Source organism: Amblyomma mixtum, chromosome 6 (genome assembly GCF_055824585.1).
Source record: "Amblyomma mixtum isolate Tamu chromosome 6, ASM5582458v1, whole genome shotgun sequence".
In the NCBI taxonomy this organism is placed as follows: Eukaryota; Metazoa; Arthropoda; class Arachnida; order Ixodida; family Ixodidae; genus Amblyomma; species Amblyomma mixtum.
In genome coordinates, this window is record NC_143017.1 from 54,383,478 (window position 1) to 54,401,292 (window position 17,815).

At 46.1% G+C, this 17,815-nt stretch overlaps 1 protein-coding gene across 1 annotated transcript; it reads left to right on the forward strand.

The window, feature by feature from the left end:
- The first annotated feature begins 1,041 nt into the window (after positions 1–1,041).
- On the forward strand, positions 1,042–17,278 carry LOC149339159 (glycine receptor subunit alphaZ1-like). The gene is made up of 8 exons (XM_089550882.1): positions 1,042–1,072; positions 2,560–2,627; positions 6,024–6,253; positions 8,391–8,473; positions 10,056–10,190; positions 13,755–13,937; positions 14,910–15,091; positions 17,063–17,278. The coding sequence occupies exons 1-8, from the start codon at positions 1,042–1,044 to the stop codon at positions 17,276–17,278; spliced, it is 1,128 nt and encodes a 375-aa protein (XP_089407008.1).
- Positions 17,279–17,815: the final 537 nt, after the last annotated feature.

The window sequence follows — 17,815 nt, forward strand, 5'->3', positions numbered from 1 at the left end:
TTACGACTCAACAGCCTGGCCGATGTACTATAAAGGTGAGAGACCAGAAGCCAAGTTCAAGCTAGTGTTTATAGCTTGTATGTTTATACATATCGATTTTTGTCCGGAAGTTTAGCATTATAGTAGTTACATTCTTTATTTATATGGTATAATGCCGACTGTATTCTTTAACGAGCTGTATGGCTGTGGCACAAATGTCTTCAGTGCCAGCATGCATCATCAAGTCTGGCTTCTGCCGTTGCTGTCAGAATTTTTAGATCGTATAGGGCGAGAGGTAACTGGTGCATAGATCAGGGGGAGGATGTGGTTATCTTTAGCGTTCCCATTTTGCTTTAAGCAAGCACGCTTCCTTTTAACCCGGACTCAAGGATACCTCATATCCATTTTTTTTAACTATGGGCGTTACATCTACTGACCTAGGTGCAAGTGGGCAAGAGCAGATACAGCACTGAAAGAGCTTGTCTTATTACAAACGCGTCCATTATGCCACGCATATTATTAACGACCGGCAAAAGGACCGAGTTGCCGTGGGCGTGAAACTAACGCCACAGGTTAAACATTGTTTTCTGTTTCCCTCAGCAAGCTAAGATTTCAAATCATTCTTGTAACAAACCTTGGCAGATAGAATCCACGCTGCTCTCGTTGATAAATACTACTGTTGTCACATGGTGAAGAAAAGTGCTGCAGAACACTTAGTATGCAGAGAATTTTAGTAACAATAAGAAACAAACTCGATGACAGCAGACGGCTCAGCGCGATTGGAAAATAAGCAGGGCATTGTTAATGCCTTTTTATGGAGATGACTGGAAAAACGAGCCGCTGTCGCACGGGCTCTCGAAGAAGCACACAAGCGGTCCAGTGGTCGAAAAAATATGGGGATGCTTAAGAAACCTTAACAGTGAAACGCAATAGCGTCTGATTTCACATTTGTCACAGCTTCTGCTGCAACTTCTGATTGCGTTTTCGTCAGTTTTTGCAATTTTTGGTCCTTCGACTGCCGTATTCGGAATGCTAGCTACAGTAGAAGGTATCCGCTATACCATGACGGTGCCGACATATGCCCCTTGCGACGGTGGGCAGCTTGCTCCCAATCTGGTGACTTGGTCGCCACCTGCCACGATGGACATGTTGCGATGACGTCACAAGGTCACGTGACCTCTCTCTGCCCCTCAGTGAATTTCGCCTCGGACTTCGGCGGGGTTTCGTTTTGACAACTCTAACGCTATCGCATTGATAGTTATCTGTACGACCTGGTGTCTTGTTAAAGTAAGGGGGATCTGGCCAACACGGCGGTCAGCAGGTGGTGCATGTATAGAATTCTCTGCTTGAAAAATTAACCTGGTGACCTACCCAACGCTTGCCGAAGTGAGGGCTCCGCCAGGAATCTACTTGCTGCAACTCCAGCTTTGGTAGCTCATCATGCTTGTCTGGTTGAGAGGGTCTTAATGTGTCCATTGTCGCCTTGTCTCATCGGGTTGATCATCTACTCGGACACCCGTATAGCTGTCAACCACAGCTTTTCAATACGCAGTTCTCTACCTGCGCATAGTGTGGCCAATGTAGATTCCTTTAGGGAAAAAAAAAAACAAAACTACTCCTTGCGACGTCATGACAAGCGACTTGGTATGACTTGCTAGGCGGCCTGATACAGGTCTCACACAATGGCAGTTTTCGAGTTATTCTCGATGTGGGGCGTGATGAGAAGCGTTAAGATCTCGGGAAAAAGGCAATGGCCTCATATTCGTTTTTTTCCCCCGAATTTTTACAACCAACCAAGGCTAAGTGTGCTAGTCGTCCGAAGAGGGGACAGCTACCCTCGAGGTGACGAGAAGACCTGCAGCCTGTGCTTATTGACGAAGGCAAACCTTTTTAGGGCATTTTATAAGTATTCACATGCATTTGATAATGATTAACCTACCACGTTCGCACATCCTTTTCTTGCACCGTTGCCGTCTTGAAAGAGAGAGGGGGAAGAAACATCATATGAAAGGGACACTGAGGACGCACTGAATACGGCCTGTGTCGATGGATTACCGCGTTATTAAAATAAGGAGCTTTTTTTACTAAAAACGAAGCTCTCATAAGCTGGAAAAAGTTTTTAAAAAAGTCACAAATTGTTGGGCTAACTGCTGAGCACAGCTTAATCCAACAAAAGGCCATTCTGACTGCTGCAATCAGGCAATACTTCAGTCGCCTCTTCATCCATGGGGACATGATCTAAGTATCTTCCCGGCGCGCTGTGGTACCCGATGACAACGTCGTATCGATACAACTAGTTGTCACACAGTATGTTCAAGCAAGGTATCATGTCGCACTTGCAGACACGCCGGTGATGTTTACGCTCTTGGGATCATTTGAAGCTCGCTGTCGGCGTTAAGATTGCTGGGACTAGATCGGATCAGACACCGACTGGCATAACAGAAAATTTTCTTCAACCATGTGTTTGATAACCAAGTAGGGAGCAGCAAATGCTTGACATTTACATTGCCTTCTTGCATCGTGTTGTCTTACCTCCACCTATTACTGTTATTTTGATGATTAATTTAGATTGCATCGCAGGTATCCCGACACATGTGCGTGTAAGTGTCTATATCATTACGCTGGGACCCATCAATACGAACAGAATGGTAAGTGTTTCATACGTACTTTTTTTATACCTTCTGCACAATTTTGTGTATACTCACAGAATTCGAAAGATAAACCCCTTCGTCACGAACGGTGTTTTTGCAGTGCACTCTATTTCATAGCAGCTTTGAGAACATGGAGTAATATAAGCGAGAGTAGCGGTTGTGGTTATCTAGAAACAGCTACAGAGGATGTTTACTAGATGCTAATGAGTGCGAAAGCACGGATTTTTTCTACATAGAAGGGAACGATGCGCGGGCAGTCCCGCAGGACGGAGCGGCCCCGTGGGTACGTGCAATTGCTTCAGAGGCAACAACAACAACGACGGAGAGGTCGCGCCAGGCTAACAGACAATGCGCACAGACATAAATCAGTGTGGGCAGAAAGGAAGAAATAGAAATAAAACTGTCCAGCCCGCAGCGCATAGAACACAACGGGAACGCGAACATACAACGCATGATCCTCTCGGGGTTGCTGCCCATCAGATTAATGCTTACGCACTAGAAAAACGTAAGATGTGCTGCCAGAGGATTTGGAGCAAAAGTAAGAAAACCAGTCAGGCCTACTTCGACCCTTGCTTTCAAATTTAGTTCTTGCAATTAATACAGCATAAATCACCCGTGATTTTTCTAAACTTACGGACAATTTTGTTTTTGTTTTTTTTCTCAATGTTCCAACCGGTGAGCCCTTACTTCTCATAGCATAAAAATGCATAAAAGTAAGTAAAGCATAAAGTAAAAGAAAACTGCCTTCTCTGGTCGTGAAAGCAAAACCGGAACATCTTCACAGCCCCACTAGAAAACTAAGTGACGCCAACGATGTGACATTAAGGCTTACGCAAGTCGATCTAAAGGCGATCTTCTGCTCATATCGGCTTGGTTTTAACTCTGTGACGTATCAGACGGTATATTACAAAAGATCGCTGTGCTTCTGCATCCCTTTAGCTTTTGATGTTTTATAAGCCGAATAGTTTGTACCGGCTCGAGAGTCCAGCCACGCTACCGCATGGCGAATGTGTTTCAGGCTCAAACTCACCAGCCGCGCAAGGCATCACAGACACCCAGTCTGTGATAGTAATTTGCTTCTTTACCAAAAAGATATCGTCAATTTCGTCCTCACAAACGTCCACACTGCGTCGCTATCTGCCGCTGCTACTCCATAGTAGCTGCTCCATTATGAAAGCCCTTAGATTGGAGCTGTTCAAAGAAGTGCTTCTTTACTTGCGTAGCCATTGTTCTCACGGATTTAGAATGGCACTAAGAATAAACGTTTCTCCAAATCTGGGCAACCAACTGAAAAAAATAGAAATATAAAACTCGGAGGCCAGTAGCTTACTACATCTGATGTCAGAAGAATAACATGTTTTATAACGTACTAAACTAAACACGACCTAACGGTGGTCTCTAGCATTCTAGATGAAATCACCCACTTTTATTCCATTTACTCAAAAATAACGCGCTTTTCTTTAATCACCCTTCTGAGGCGCCACTGCTGTACGGCTTTTCTCTTCAAGCTTGTGCATTAAATGGATGTTCAACAGGAACAGTCACAGAGTTTTAAGCTTTGCTCTTTTGCGATCATAAAATGACGGTGCCGTCATAAGCAAGAGATGAAAGTTCAAGAAAGATCACTATACCTGCTCTGGACCTCTGGACTAACTCAGAACTTGAATTTGACGTTCAGGAAAAAAAAAAGTACAAAGAGGACAAAGGACAGTAGATACAAGGTAGCGAACAGTGCACGGTGAAAAAAAATGAAATTATCAATTATCTTACAAACCGGAATATACCTCAGTGCTGTGGCACCATAGGCACCGAAAATAAGTCTCAAGAACTGCTTGTTTTAATGAAACTAACTATAACCAAACGGGGAACAATATATCACTAGAAAATTACATTGTTTCACATCATAGGCGTTTTGTCGTAAACTTCGCTCGTCAGACTACTATATTCTAATATATTCGTTAGACTAAATTCTAGAAAATGAGATCCCTTTCCTTTTTCCGCGCGCGCGCACGCACACACACGCACACACACGCACGCACGCGCGCGCACACGCACGCGCACACACACACACGCACACGCACGCACACACACACACGCACACGCACGCACACCAAAACAGAAATATCACTATTGTAGATTAGATAACAATTGCAATACAAGCTGGAAGCCGCCATAAAGTTCGAAAGGAATATCATGAGGAGAATTCCTCCCAGTCATGTTGTTGGCCGTATCACACAAAATGAACAACTTTTCTGCAGAACATGTGGTTTTAGCGATAATCACTATTCAGAAAACCACCGCTGCAAATCTATAATTGTTTGCTTCTTTTCATAATGGGAGCACTCACAGCTTGTCATCTCTTCCTTTTAATGCCTTTGCGTTAGAAGCCCCAGCGCCATGAAAAGCTAATGTTCGTCGTATGGGTGTGTAGTGTCTGACCCTTTTTAGGTAAATTCTGACACCCTTTTCATAGCCCCGAGCGAGATTCGAGCCCAGTGCGGCACAAGCAGGTCAGCTTCCCTGGCCGCTGCTTTAGGCCACTGGGCCATCTCCACAGCGTGTCATCGGATGTGCTAAACTGCCGAATCCTTGCACTGTGCTCACTCGTCAAGCACCACTTAGCGCAACTGCGCACAGAGGGCGCCACACATCCGTTGCGCACTCGCTAGTTTGTGCCTGTAAGGCATCCCCGAAGCGGTTCGCAGGTAGTGGCCCCAGTGATTTGTCTTACATGGTGCGGCAGTTTAACTGCTTTGTGGAGGCATGGATCCAAGACGCTCTACTACGCATACCAAATGCAAAGCGACAACAAAAGAAAGTGTACAGAAGCAAAGCGACGATAGTGCTAACTTACTGTCACCTCGTAATGTCCATTGTCCGGCCCATTATTATTTTTTTATTAAGCACGACCTGCTGTCATAGTTTGCTTTGTCCTTCATAAGTAAATACATTTATCAAATTTTCTGAGTACCGTACCTCGAATATAAACGAAGTGAGGACATTAGCGGCGTGACTGGGCCCTTGTGCAACCTCACAGCGCTCTTAACCGTGTTAGGCAAGCCATTGCTACTAATAAATGGTCCGGCTCTCTAGCCTGTCCCAGTCGTGGCCATTAAAAACTCTCCAACCGACACCCCTGTTTCTAAGCAAGCAGTATATCTCTATACGTGCAGACCAAGTGAGACCCGACCTCTTGCTCTACCTAGTGCAGCAAACCAACATTAGCATGACAAGCTAGGTTTTTGGAAGTAAACTTGCACTTGCCTTTTGTCTCATGGTCCCTTCCGTTCCTTGGCGATGGCATTCACAGGCTTCGGACTGACACCTGCAGTTTATGAATGTACTCAAGCTAGGAACAGCAGTTACACCAGGCGCTTGTATTTCTTTTTGTAGACGTACGACGTCGACATTCACCTCCAGCAGTCATGGTTTGACCCAAGGCTCAATCTACGCCGCTTCGGAGTCAACAAGACGGTGTCCCTGAACGGCGCTGAGATCGCAGACCGTATTTGGAAACCCGATCTGTACTTCGTGAACGCCAAGCGGGCAAGAACGCACAGTGTCACCATGCCCAACGTACTGGTGGACATCACACCTGACGGTGACATCTACTACACCATGAGGTTAGAAAAGATTTTCGGGGTTTTAGTGCGATTGCTTTAGATGGTGCATCAAGGGAAAACTGCGGCGTAAACAGCGATAAAATCCGCTGATTGGTCGAAAGTGATGACGTCACAGGATCACATATCATTGTCGAGCGCTGATATGTCTGTGGGGAGTAGACGTCATGAGAACACGTTACATAGACGTGTCTGCAGGCGCGCTGGCAACTGGCAGGTGCACTGGTCACGCGACATGGCGAACTTCGGATTATAATGTGCCACATTCTCAACACGTTATGTAATTTTTTAACGGGTACGTACTTGCGCGAAGAAGACGGGACACAGTTCAAAGATGAACCAACTCACCCAAACAGGGGTTTTTACTTGTTAAGTAACTGTCTGCTAAACTTTTCTCTCGTGACAAAGTGAAGACTTCAGCTGTACAAGGCTTCTGGCAGCTGGCGTACGAAAGAACCTTCATCGCGTTTCACAGCGTTTCTTCATGGCTAACAAAATGCACAACCACGCACTTTTAGAGGCGCATGCTGGCCACCGCCTTTATATGTCCGAAGAAAATACAGCAAGTATTATATCAAGGATGCAACTTTGACTAAATCTTCTTACCGTGCGCAGGACCGAGGACGGAATGTCACAAAATACGAAAACCATTTCCTTAGTAGCTTGTACAGCTTCTAGTGCATGCTGGTTATCAGACAAGAAAGATGGGTAATCTCTCTTCGAGTCACTTTGCAAGATACGACGCTGATCATCAAAAGAACCACGAGGCATGCCTGCGGCCAACTGAATAGTTCATGCTCGTTGCGCATTCCCTGCTAAGAACGAAAGTCATTGCGCTGAACGAAAGGATGCAGCACCAAAAGTCCCTGTTTAGTGCTGAAGTACACAGGAGAGGCACTAAGACTGATTGACTGAAGCAAGAAAAACTATTCATAGCTAACACAATCGCACGTCCGCAAAATGAAAAAAAAAAAAAACGATCCTCGAAAACCCACACAGACAAATTTTTCGAGCGAAGGTATTGCACTGCCAACATGCGAGATCAACGGTCTAGATACAAACTTTTTTCGCTGTTTCTTTTAAAATAAAAGCTTTGACAGTGTCTCAGGTTTTTAAACTATTGTTGTTGAAAAAACAGCCGCTCATTAGAGTAAGCGCTTACAGTAACATGACACCGTTCATATTTGGCTCGTAAGATCGGTTACACTCTTTAAGCTACTTGTTCTCTGTGTGCGCAACGCATAACTGCTGCCGGAACAATAAGAAACGCAAAGGCAGACCTATCGTAGTCAGCTTTCACCCGCTCACAATTTCGAAACTGTTTTCGGTACTTCTTACATTTTACGTCGCTTATATATCCATGTCGCCTGAACCATTCATGCTTCAACCGTCAGACTCCGCAGGCTTGATGCATGACGTTCCGTGGCTTGCGCCTGTGGCTTTGGCGAAGTTCGTGCGCTTGTGACAGGCTGAAGATTCTAGCGCCGAACATGGGGTAAAGACGGTAATTTCTACCTACATTTCGTCGCAGTAGTCGTCGATATCCGCATGTGGACATGTTCCATGTGGAAGCTCCTGGTGAACTTAGGGTTCACATCTTGATCATGTTCTTCAAATGCACGTCAAATTAAGAAGTCCATGAAAGCAAGAGCTAACTGCGCACCTTGCGACGCTAAGGGATTTTGCTGCTCTCAAGGACAAGCTGCGGCTAGAGTACGAATGTTGAGTGTCTCCTGCCCAGGGATTTGAGCTGTTATGCCTTACGTACTGCACGCTTTTGTTAAGTATGATTTGCGCACACATGAGCATAAGAAAGCGATGAAGACGGGAAGAGCACAAGTTTTGAGGATGCCGAATAATGTACTTAAATGATCGGGTCTCTTTCGCAGGTAGAAGGTGAGGTACCTGGCGCGACTAGTTGAGCTGACAGGGGTTGAATGTGAAGACGGAGCATTCATGAAACAGCCCTCTGTGCTAGAGACGAGAGACGCAAGGACGAAAATAGAGCAAGACGACATACAGCTTGTCACCAACTAGCCAAGATCTGTGCACTGCTGAGTTACATTGTTTAAGGCTACAAATTCTCGTTATCATTTCCTTTAGATGCGTTTTGAATGTTGAGAACGTTCCATCCTTACAGGCTCACGTTGGAGTTGAGGTGCCCAATGGGATTCAGGCGTTACCCCCTGGACATTCAGAGATGCCCTATGACGATAAGCACATGTGAGTAAACCGCCGTTTGTGCAACAAAATTAGCAATAGTAAGGCGGATCAACAAAGCACCGCCATGATCAAAACTGCTTCCTTAGTTGCGAAGCGGCATATAGAGCCATTTTGTGATAACGTTCCGGTGGCTCATTTCTCTTTCTTGCATTTCATGTCGACTGGCGTATCTCTTTGTTTCAAGCCGAGGATATGTCCCACGTATGCAGTGACTCTTTCGTCTAATGTAATCGGGTTGCACAGGAGTTTACGTTATTAACCGGAGGTTTATAAAACGATCATTATCCAGAGCCAGAGTGACCCGACTTTAGGTTATATTAAAGGGGCTGCTTTAAACGTAACACGTTTGTTCGTACCGTTGTAACGTGCTTCAAAGGAGTGTCCCTTTCTTTTTTTTTTGCCCTTATAGCCTGAGTCGCTTTTTGGGCGTTGAACCCCGTAAAGCCAAAAAGAAAGCCAAATAGCCATAATCAACCTGTGCGTCAAAACAAGCAAGGTGGAAAAAAATACGCTCGCGGTATCAGATCAACTGCAGTGAAATGGCGACCTGTCGATGCTTATGGCCTGCTCTAGGCGTCGGCGATTGGTTGGCAGCGCTGGTGTTCGCGTTGTAGCCTCAAAAAGCACGTTCAGGCTTCCGTTACAGTAATATGCTCTGAGAATATATGCACACCCAGGTGGCGTTGGGGCCACTTTGTTTGTCGTTGGGTGGAAAGGCCCGGCGAAATAGAGGGGAAAGGACGACCCACATCAACCCCCACCAGTCCTCCAAGCCACTAACTGGCTTTTTGACTGTGCCACCCCCCCCCCCCAGCATCAATGGTGCTGATAAAAAGATTTCATTTCATTTAATTAAAAAGAAATATGAAGAGTTACGTACAAATGTCAACTAGGGTAAAAGAACAGTGAAACTATAAAATGCACTGAAAAGTACGTCTAGGAGAACAGAAAACAGTATGAATTTGTAATGTTGTGTATTCTACGTGATCTGCATAGCAGACTGTGATGCAAAGCAGAAGCTGCCACATAGTTTAGGTTTATCCTATATTTGATAGGAGGTATTCGCATATTCGAGACTGATGATGACGGCGCTTAATATGGGACCCTAATAACCAGAATTCTCTTCCTTGGTTTTCATTATTAACGATTTTATATTAAGCACAGGTTTTGCCAAAGCGGCGGAAATCTCAGTAACCACACACACGCACACACTCCCAGACTTTCCTTTTAAAACAAAAAGTTTCCATAGTGAGGAGACTGTAAGGCGCCTGACCAACGGACTGCATTGGTTAAGGGTAATTGATCATTTAATTTTGCGTGCGGATGCAACACCTTCGCATTTGAGATGCACCATATCAGAGGGTCTGGGATTAATTTAAACAAGCAGTGGTTCTTTAACGCTGTACAAACTGTTGCTGTTTGTTGTCGCGGCTAGTGGTTTAAAAAAATATATGTGTGCCTTTGCGTAAATAACATCTTTTTTTTCGTGCGTATTAAGCCAGTTCGGTGCTATTTTCGCATCTTTATTCGTGCTCTTATTGCGTTCTCAGAGCCTTAACGTTAGTTACTCGCTGTTCCGCAGTTTCTGAGACGACGCAGAGGACTTTACTCCAGTGGGAAGAAGTGGACCCGGTTTTCTTCGAGGGCGAGGTGCAGATTCCTCAATTTGATCTGCTGGAAATGGTCTACGAGAACTACACCACATCCTTTGAAACAGGTGGGTTGTCGTTACTTTCTAAAATGTGCCGCGAAGAATATACTGGCGTGCGGGTTCTTTCAGTCTGGTTAAATTTCATTTCACATCATCATCATCACTATTATCAGCGCAATGAAGTTTACTGCTTAAAAAACGCAGCTAGCAACTGATTCCACTGCTTCCGTCCAGCCGCGGCCAGATTACTTCAGCGAATTTCTAAGCTTGTCGCAGTGTCTAACTCTCGGCCACCCTCGGTAAATTTTTCTCTCTCTTGGTACCAACTCGTATAGGAGCACTGGTTTTCACTCTTTGGTATAATTTTTGTGCTCATATTATTTAAGGCTTTTAATTTGAACTAATTTGCTTAACCCCCCTGTGCCCTGTAATCCAAGTTGCTTTCTTTATGTCTGTGAATGCCACACCTACCAATTTCTGGTCAATGATCCGTTTCTCTTTCCTTTGCCTCATTTCTGATCGTATTCTTAGCATCCAAGGGACGGGCCTGCAGGCAGAAACTGCCAATATGCATCACTTATATGCTTTTTAAGGCATAGGTGCGGTTCATGGTTTGTGTCAGCCAAGGGCGCTTTGATTTTGCTCTCATGGTTGGCACCATATTTTGTTTTGGCACCGTGTCTAAAAGGAAACATGTTAACACTAATTCGTAGTTGTCGTCCATCCTTCCACTGAAGTTGTATGATTTCCCGTCGTTCGTTTCGAGTTTCTCAGACAGTCAAGCTTAATTACCCGCGTCAATTTTCACTTCGTGTCGCATGCTACCGCCGAAATTTCAGGCACATTTAGTCGGCAATATTACATAATGAAACTGTGTGTGACAGGTTGTGCGTGGAGCTGCCGTTCAAGATTATATATTTTTCTAGCCTAGGTGCAGGCAGCTGAAGCAACTACTAACTAGCGCTTGTTCACCGGTGAAAATTACGAATAAGGGTTCCATTCACCCTTGGCCGCTGTATGCCCTAACCTCTGCCGGCTACTGTTCTACGTAGTAGCCTTACACCGTGACGGTAACATGTTTTTTTTTTTCCGAGAGAGAAAAATTAAAAAATTTTTAGTCCTGCATGTGTGCCGGCTTTGAAGTTTCTGAAGATTGACGCAAGACGCACCTTAACTTCTATATCAAGACCGACGTCCCTGATGAGGCAAGAGGAGATAGATGCCGCTGCGCCAAAGCACGCATGAGGCAGTTAACCCTTTAGCGGTTCGGGACGAGCCAAGCTTCCAACAATCCAACTGGCTTTTCTGGCTCATGACGAGTCCAGCTCGTCGTGTGTTTTTTGTCACTCTGTGTCCGGCTTAAGGCCAGTTGTACTCGTTAAAACCATTTTTTTTGCTTTGCTTGCAGATGGAAGCATGGACATTAAATGGCTATTTTGGTACCCTTTTAGGAGGGAAAAAATGTATTTTATAAAGTTAATAGTGGCCACGATTATTCGCAGCGGCAGAGTAGTGTGCAGTGGTGGAGGAGGTGGAGGAATGATTTCTAACGAGAGAAAAGACGCCGGATCGCCTCGCATAGTGTCGACACCTACGCTGCACTGTGCCGCAAGGCGTGACAGAAGTTACACAGAGTAGCAAACAGGATGTAGCATGGAAGGACGGAGAGACTACGCACGTCGTACGGTGTGTGTGTGCTTGCGTATGTGCGTGTGTGCGTGTGTGCATGCACGCGCTTGTGCGTGTGTGCGTGTGTCTAACGCACATATATTCAGATGCGTTGTAGAAGGCCCATCCATGCGACGGACGAAATCGATTTCGCACGGGTGCTGACACAGCACCAAGTGATCCGGTGTCACTGGCTCTGCGCGTTGCATACTGCCGCCTTAGCGTCAGTTCGTCGCGCTTTCAGAAGCGCAACTTAGAGTTACTGTATATGCTACCAAAGGTAACTCTAGTACAACACTTGACAGTGCGCCCTCATACCCGAGCGAGCACTCTGAATAACATGCATTTTTGGTATTTTCGCTTATTTGCTCTTTTTCTACGATAGAGGCGCTTTTGTGCGTTTAAATCGGTGTGGCTGGCGTGGTTCCGTCGCCTGCGCATTTCCTTTGTGCTGGTGCAGTTATGGGGTGCAGCACTTGCCCCTCTTTTGGGAGGGAATTGCGAGGAGCACAATCCAAAGCAACGAGAGGGCAATGGCGGGGGATGGAGAGGCTTACAACAACTTGTTTTCCTGTCCGTCCGCGGCGTCGTCAGCTCTCGCCGTCCTTCATGTGCATGCGTGCCGCTGCTGCTCGCAGACGAGCCGAAGCCAGTGACGTCGAGTGACGTGGTGCTCCGTCCGCGGTCGGAATCAGTGGTTTCGTTCGTAGTGCGAATCGACATATAGCAACACACCAAACGTTGCCGCACTACAAACTCCGCTGGAGAATGATATACCCCTGCGCATTTATAATGCCTCGCGGAGGCGACCTCGCACGACAGTTGTCGACGCTTGGAAGCTAGAAATGTCTAGAGACATGTTATGTTGGTTAACACAGGCGTTAGATAGTACATTCAGCTGCCTTCAACACGTATATTGCAAATGACCCTGAAACTGGCTTATCCAAATTAAATTACGTGCACAACACTACCTAGAGAGGCGCAATTAATTATGACGCGAATACTTTTACGGCACTGCCGTATATCTTACGTGGTCCCTGCATGCTGTAGTGATTTAACAGCTGAACGTCATGTAATCTCACACGGGCAGTCTTTTCTAAACGAATGAACACTCCTTATCGTAACTAGCAGCCTTGCAATCGTTGTCAAGAAACACTGGTTTCTTTTAACCATGTACGTACCAGTCCAAGCAGCGGGAATAGTAAGCTCTTTTGCCAAGAGCACTATTAAAGGTTTGGAGTTAAGAGTGCCGTTCAACGGAGATCCCAGCGTCGAAGTTGACATTGACCTGCCGACAAAATCCGGATTGATCGAGTGGGCTGCGATGTCGCACGTGGAGGGATTAAAGCATTAGTCATAGTGTGACTATATAAGGTCATAAAGTGAGTCGACCGTCATTATGCCATGAAAGAGCGCAAGCTAAATTAATTGAACTGAAATGAAAATTGGGGTCAATAGATGAGAGTCAGACCAATGAGCCTTGGGTTTTGAGTCAAACCCGTTACAGCCAGGCAGTCGAGACGCTTTCGTTCGACTTCGTTAAAAGGAGGCCTTGTGCGTCATGTCGCATCATTACCATGATCAGCCTGACTACGCCCACTGCAGGGCAAATGCCTCTCCCATGTCTCTCCAATTGACCCTGTCCGTCGCCAGTTGCGCCCACCGTATTCCCGCAAATTTCTTAATCTCATCCACCCACCTAACTTTCTGCTGCCCCCTGCTACGCTTGCCTTCTCTTGGAATCCACTCCGTCACCCTTAAGGACCAGCGGTTATCTTGCCGTCGCATTACATGCCCTGCCCAAGCCCGTTTCTTCCTCCAGTGTCCAGGTCTGCGAAGTCATAAGCAAAAAGGACCCCTGAGCTGCTGAAGGGACGCATTAGTGATATCGCGTCTCACACCCAAGGTGGATGTCCCCCTAATTTTTTGTTCTCTTATTAGCCATGCGTTCTGGTTTCGCAGGCACCTTCACCGTACTGCGAGCCAACTTCACCATATCGCGCGAGCGTGGCTTCTACCTGATAAACATGTACTTCCCCACCCTCCTCAGCGTCGTCATCTCCTGGTTCGCGTTCTACTTGCATCTCAACATGGCGCCGGGAAGAATCATCCTCGACCTCGGAATGCTGCTTAACTTGCTCTCCGGTGTGTACTCTTCGGTACTACAGAAAAAAAAACATAAAGCGGCCTAATCAGGCATCGATGCTCATTTCGCAGCACTTCTCGTGATTCCCAATTCAAGAGCCCGTGCCACATGTTTTATGACCAACTGAGCAGGGAACTCTGTGCGCCGCACGTTGCTACAGAAAATGCAGTAACTTTTGGGGCTCTTTCGAAATGTACAGCTTGCTTCCTAGAATGAGCAGTGCATAATAACGGGTCTAGAATCTTCGTCAGCATTAGAGATCGCAAGTGATTCTTATCCGCAAGCTGATGAGATAATATAGATAATCATCCTCTCACGAGTCATCGATGCAACATGACCCGAAAAATACTTGGCGCTTTCTTATTGGGCTGAGATAGCAACATCCAACTCAGAAGCTAATTTACCTCCTCCTTAGTTTTCCGAACATTCCTCTGAAAAGGAGAGCCTCAACGTAGTCGGACAACCGTCTCAGCAGACTGCTGTAGCGTCACGCAGTTGCGCAGAAAGGAGGACAGGAAATTGAGGGCTGTTTAAAAATATGTGAACTAGCCGCTTGGATTGCAATGGCGAATACCCACGATAACGGAAGTGAAATACTTTTTGCCCTACAAACTGACCCCAGCAAATGTACCAATGCCCCTGCGAGCATTTGGCACAAAACTATTTCGCTTCATTGCTGTCATGAAAGATGCAATTAAATATTATTTCTTTTAAAGTATTTGCAATGGAAGGAATAATATAAATAGCTGATCATTGCCTACGCTAAAGCTTTTTCTTAACAAAATGGACTATAGCGAATAAACTAGCCCATATGTGAGTCGCTGTGAATATGAGTGCCTTAAAGAGACTGTGTGGCCATCCCCAGAGTTTCAAGGGTTCCAGTAGGCTTTGTTGCAGCTCATGGATGCGCCACAGTTTACCACAGCATAACGCTACTCGGTGCATCGCCGATGTCCTCTCTTTCCCTCCAGTGAACAGAGGCGTGCGGTCCGAGCTTCCCCCGGTGTCGTACATGAAGGCCCTGGACGTGTGGATGGGCGCCTGCATATGCGCCGTGTTCGGCTCCCTGCTCATCTTCTCCGTGGTGAACTACATGGGGCGCATCAAGCAGAGGCCCAAGCTGTACCGAATGGTGGATGACACCGCGTTTGTCGTAAGGAAGGACATACCCGACAATTCTGGACAATACCTTTCTTGGACGGGGCAGAGAGTTTGTGAACACAATTTTGAAGCGCAAAGCTTCACTAAGAGGGTCGGAGCCGAGCTTCGCGTATGCCGTATGCAGCGACCGAGTGACGTCACGTTTCGGAGTCACTATCTAAAAAGAAACTGCGTCGAGGCTGGGAATCGAACCGGGGCCATAGGCATTTGAAGCGGATACGCTACCACTCCGCCACGAAGGCTCAAGGTTTGGCATGAATAAAGGCGCATCTAGTGAATGCATGGGTTTCACAAATTAAATAAAATAAATAAAAATAAAAACAGAAAAATAAAAAACACTAAGAAAAAGGAACAAAAATAGAAATGAAATGAAAAATATATAAAATACCTATATAAAAAGCAATAAAGTAAGAAAATAAACAAAAATAAGAATGAAATGCAAAAAAAGAATAACATATTAAAAATAAAAAACAGTGCGCCAGGAAACGCTTTCGCCTTGCAGCTCTTTATAGAGCCAAAGTGCCCCCTGAATTTTAACCGCGCCGATTTCCGTGCCCTCCTTCGCCTCCGTACAGGCAGTGTGTGGACGGCCGAACGCCTCCACCGTTATCGTGGTGCTCCCAGTGCATTGTGCGCGAACTGCGACAGCCATGACGTCAAACCAAGCGTAACTGAAGCTTTTCGCTTGAATATCCAGGCTTAACCACAGCTAAGCCACTGCCTAATTTTTTTTAAATATATTTTAAGATTTCACTAAAAAATCAATATATCCGCTGATCTCCAGTCGGCAGGCTTGCATTTTTTTTGCGGTTAACGTTTTTGCTGTTATCAAAAGCGTTCCCCGTGGGTTTTCTATAGGAGTCTTAACTGCCCGATACGAGCGATGGAAACACACACAAAAAAAGAATTGGCTACATGTCAGAAGCATGGACTATTATCTTCAATATTTCCATATCAGTACTTTACAGTCTTCCAATATTCAAAAATTTTCCCCAAGAATGTTGGACATGGTTACGTGGCTTGTCAAACACTCACTTTTATTATTCATCCCTCAATCACTGTTGAGATGTAGAAAGTCCGAAAAGTGAAAGGCGACATTTGGAGCTCCTGGGTCTCGGCACAGTGCTTGTTGGGTTAAAGCATACGGGATGCTAGAATTCTTGAGAAATATTTAGCTTTTTGCGGCTTGGAGAGTAGGTGCAGGCATGAAATGCATTGCAGAAAGGCGCAGCACATTCTAGAGCAGCTATAGGAGCACAAATATTTCGACAGGGTTAGTCATTCCTATTCACTAATATCTTCTACTGTGCACTGCTGCAGCATCTCAAAAGAACCTGCGAATGAACTGCCGTTTAGTTGCTCTACTTCGGCTAGTTCGTACTCCTAAACTCATGACTCCTAGCGGAATAAAATGCGCAGTGGCAACACTCACAGAAACAGGACAGAGAGCATTGAGAATGAAAGAATGCGATCAAGGCCGCTTGTTTACTCAAGTGTATTGCGCGATGTTTTTTTAGTAAAAATGTAACATGTGGCTTTTATTTTCACATTTTAATTGCGCCCCGCCGCGGTGGCTCAGTGGTTACGGCGCTCGGCTGCTGACCCGAAAGACGCGGGTTCGATCCCGGCCGCGGCGGCTGAATTTCGATGGAGGCGAAATGCTAGATGCCCGTGTAGTGTGCGATGTCAGTGCACGTTAAAGAACCCCAGGTGGCCGAAATTTCCGGAGCCCTTCACTACGGCGTCTCTCAGAGCCTGAGTTGCTTTGGGCCGTTAAACCTCAATAAGCCAAGCCAAGATATCTTAATTGCTTAAATTGTTAAAGCTGTTTTAACTTATAGCGCAGTATTATGCGCAACAACGCTCCTGCTGCCATGTCTCCGCAGGAGAAATTTGCATTGTTGGAAATGGAAATAATAATAGCTCGGAAGTTAATCAGTGGCTTGTAACATTGTATTTTCAGCTTCTCACCAGAAAGAAAGAGCTGGCCGAAGATCCCGAGAGTTACGACGACAAGGAGTACGACGAACTGCACCGCAACCTGAAGAGGGCTCAGAGCATCGACCGCTTCGCGAGGGTCGCCTTTCCCTTTGTGTTCCTGGTCTTCAACACCGCCTACTGGTCCCTGTACTCCAGCCAGGAGTTCGTCAGCGTCTACCCTCAATGGGAACTCCCCTAGTTCCCGCCCCCGTCAAGGAAACAAGCTTGCAACAAATGTTGTTCCGAGAGAGTGCTCACAGCAGTGGCTTGTAAAATGCAGCCGATATCATTCGTCCCACAAGCCCAGTGGGAGCAGGCGCGGTGGTCCAAACCGCTGTAATCAGTCAATCGGGCTTAGTCTCCTTTGAAAACCCGAAAAATTCGAGGGGCACTTTGTCGACCTAAAGTGCGGTGAGGCGAAAGCATTAAGCGCTGTGTTGCTGCTTGTGTCACTGAAGCGTTGTTAAAATGTTAGGCTTCGCCTCTAAGAGTGAAACAGCGCCAGGGAGTCCACAGAACGCCATGCCGACTCATCGCTCAATCATATGGGTCCCCGGCCACCAAGGCATGCCAGGTAACGAAGCCGCCCATGAGGCAGCCCGCGCACTCACTCACCGGGCACCAGGCGTCCCTTGGGAGGAGCTTAACCCAGATCACAGCCCTCTCCTTTCTTTTAAAAAAATTACTGAGCACTATCGTGCCGAACACCGGCGATACCCAGTTCCTATGAAAGGAC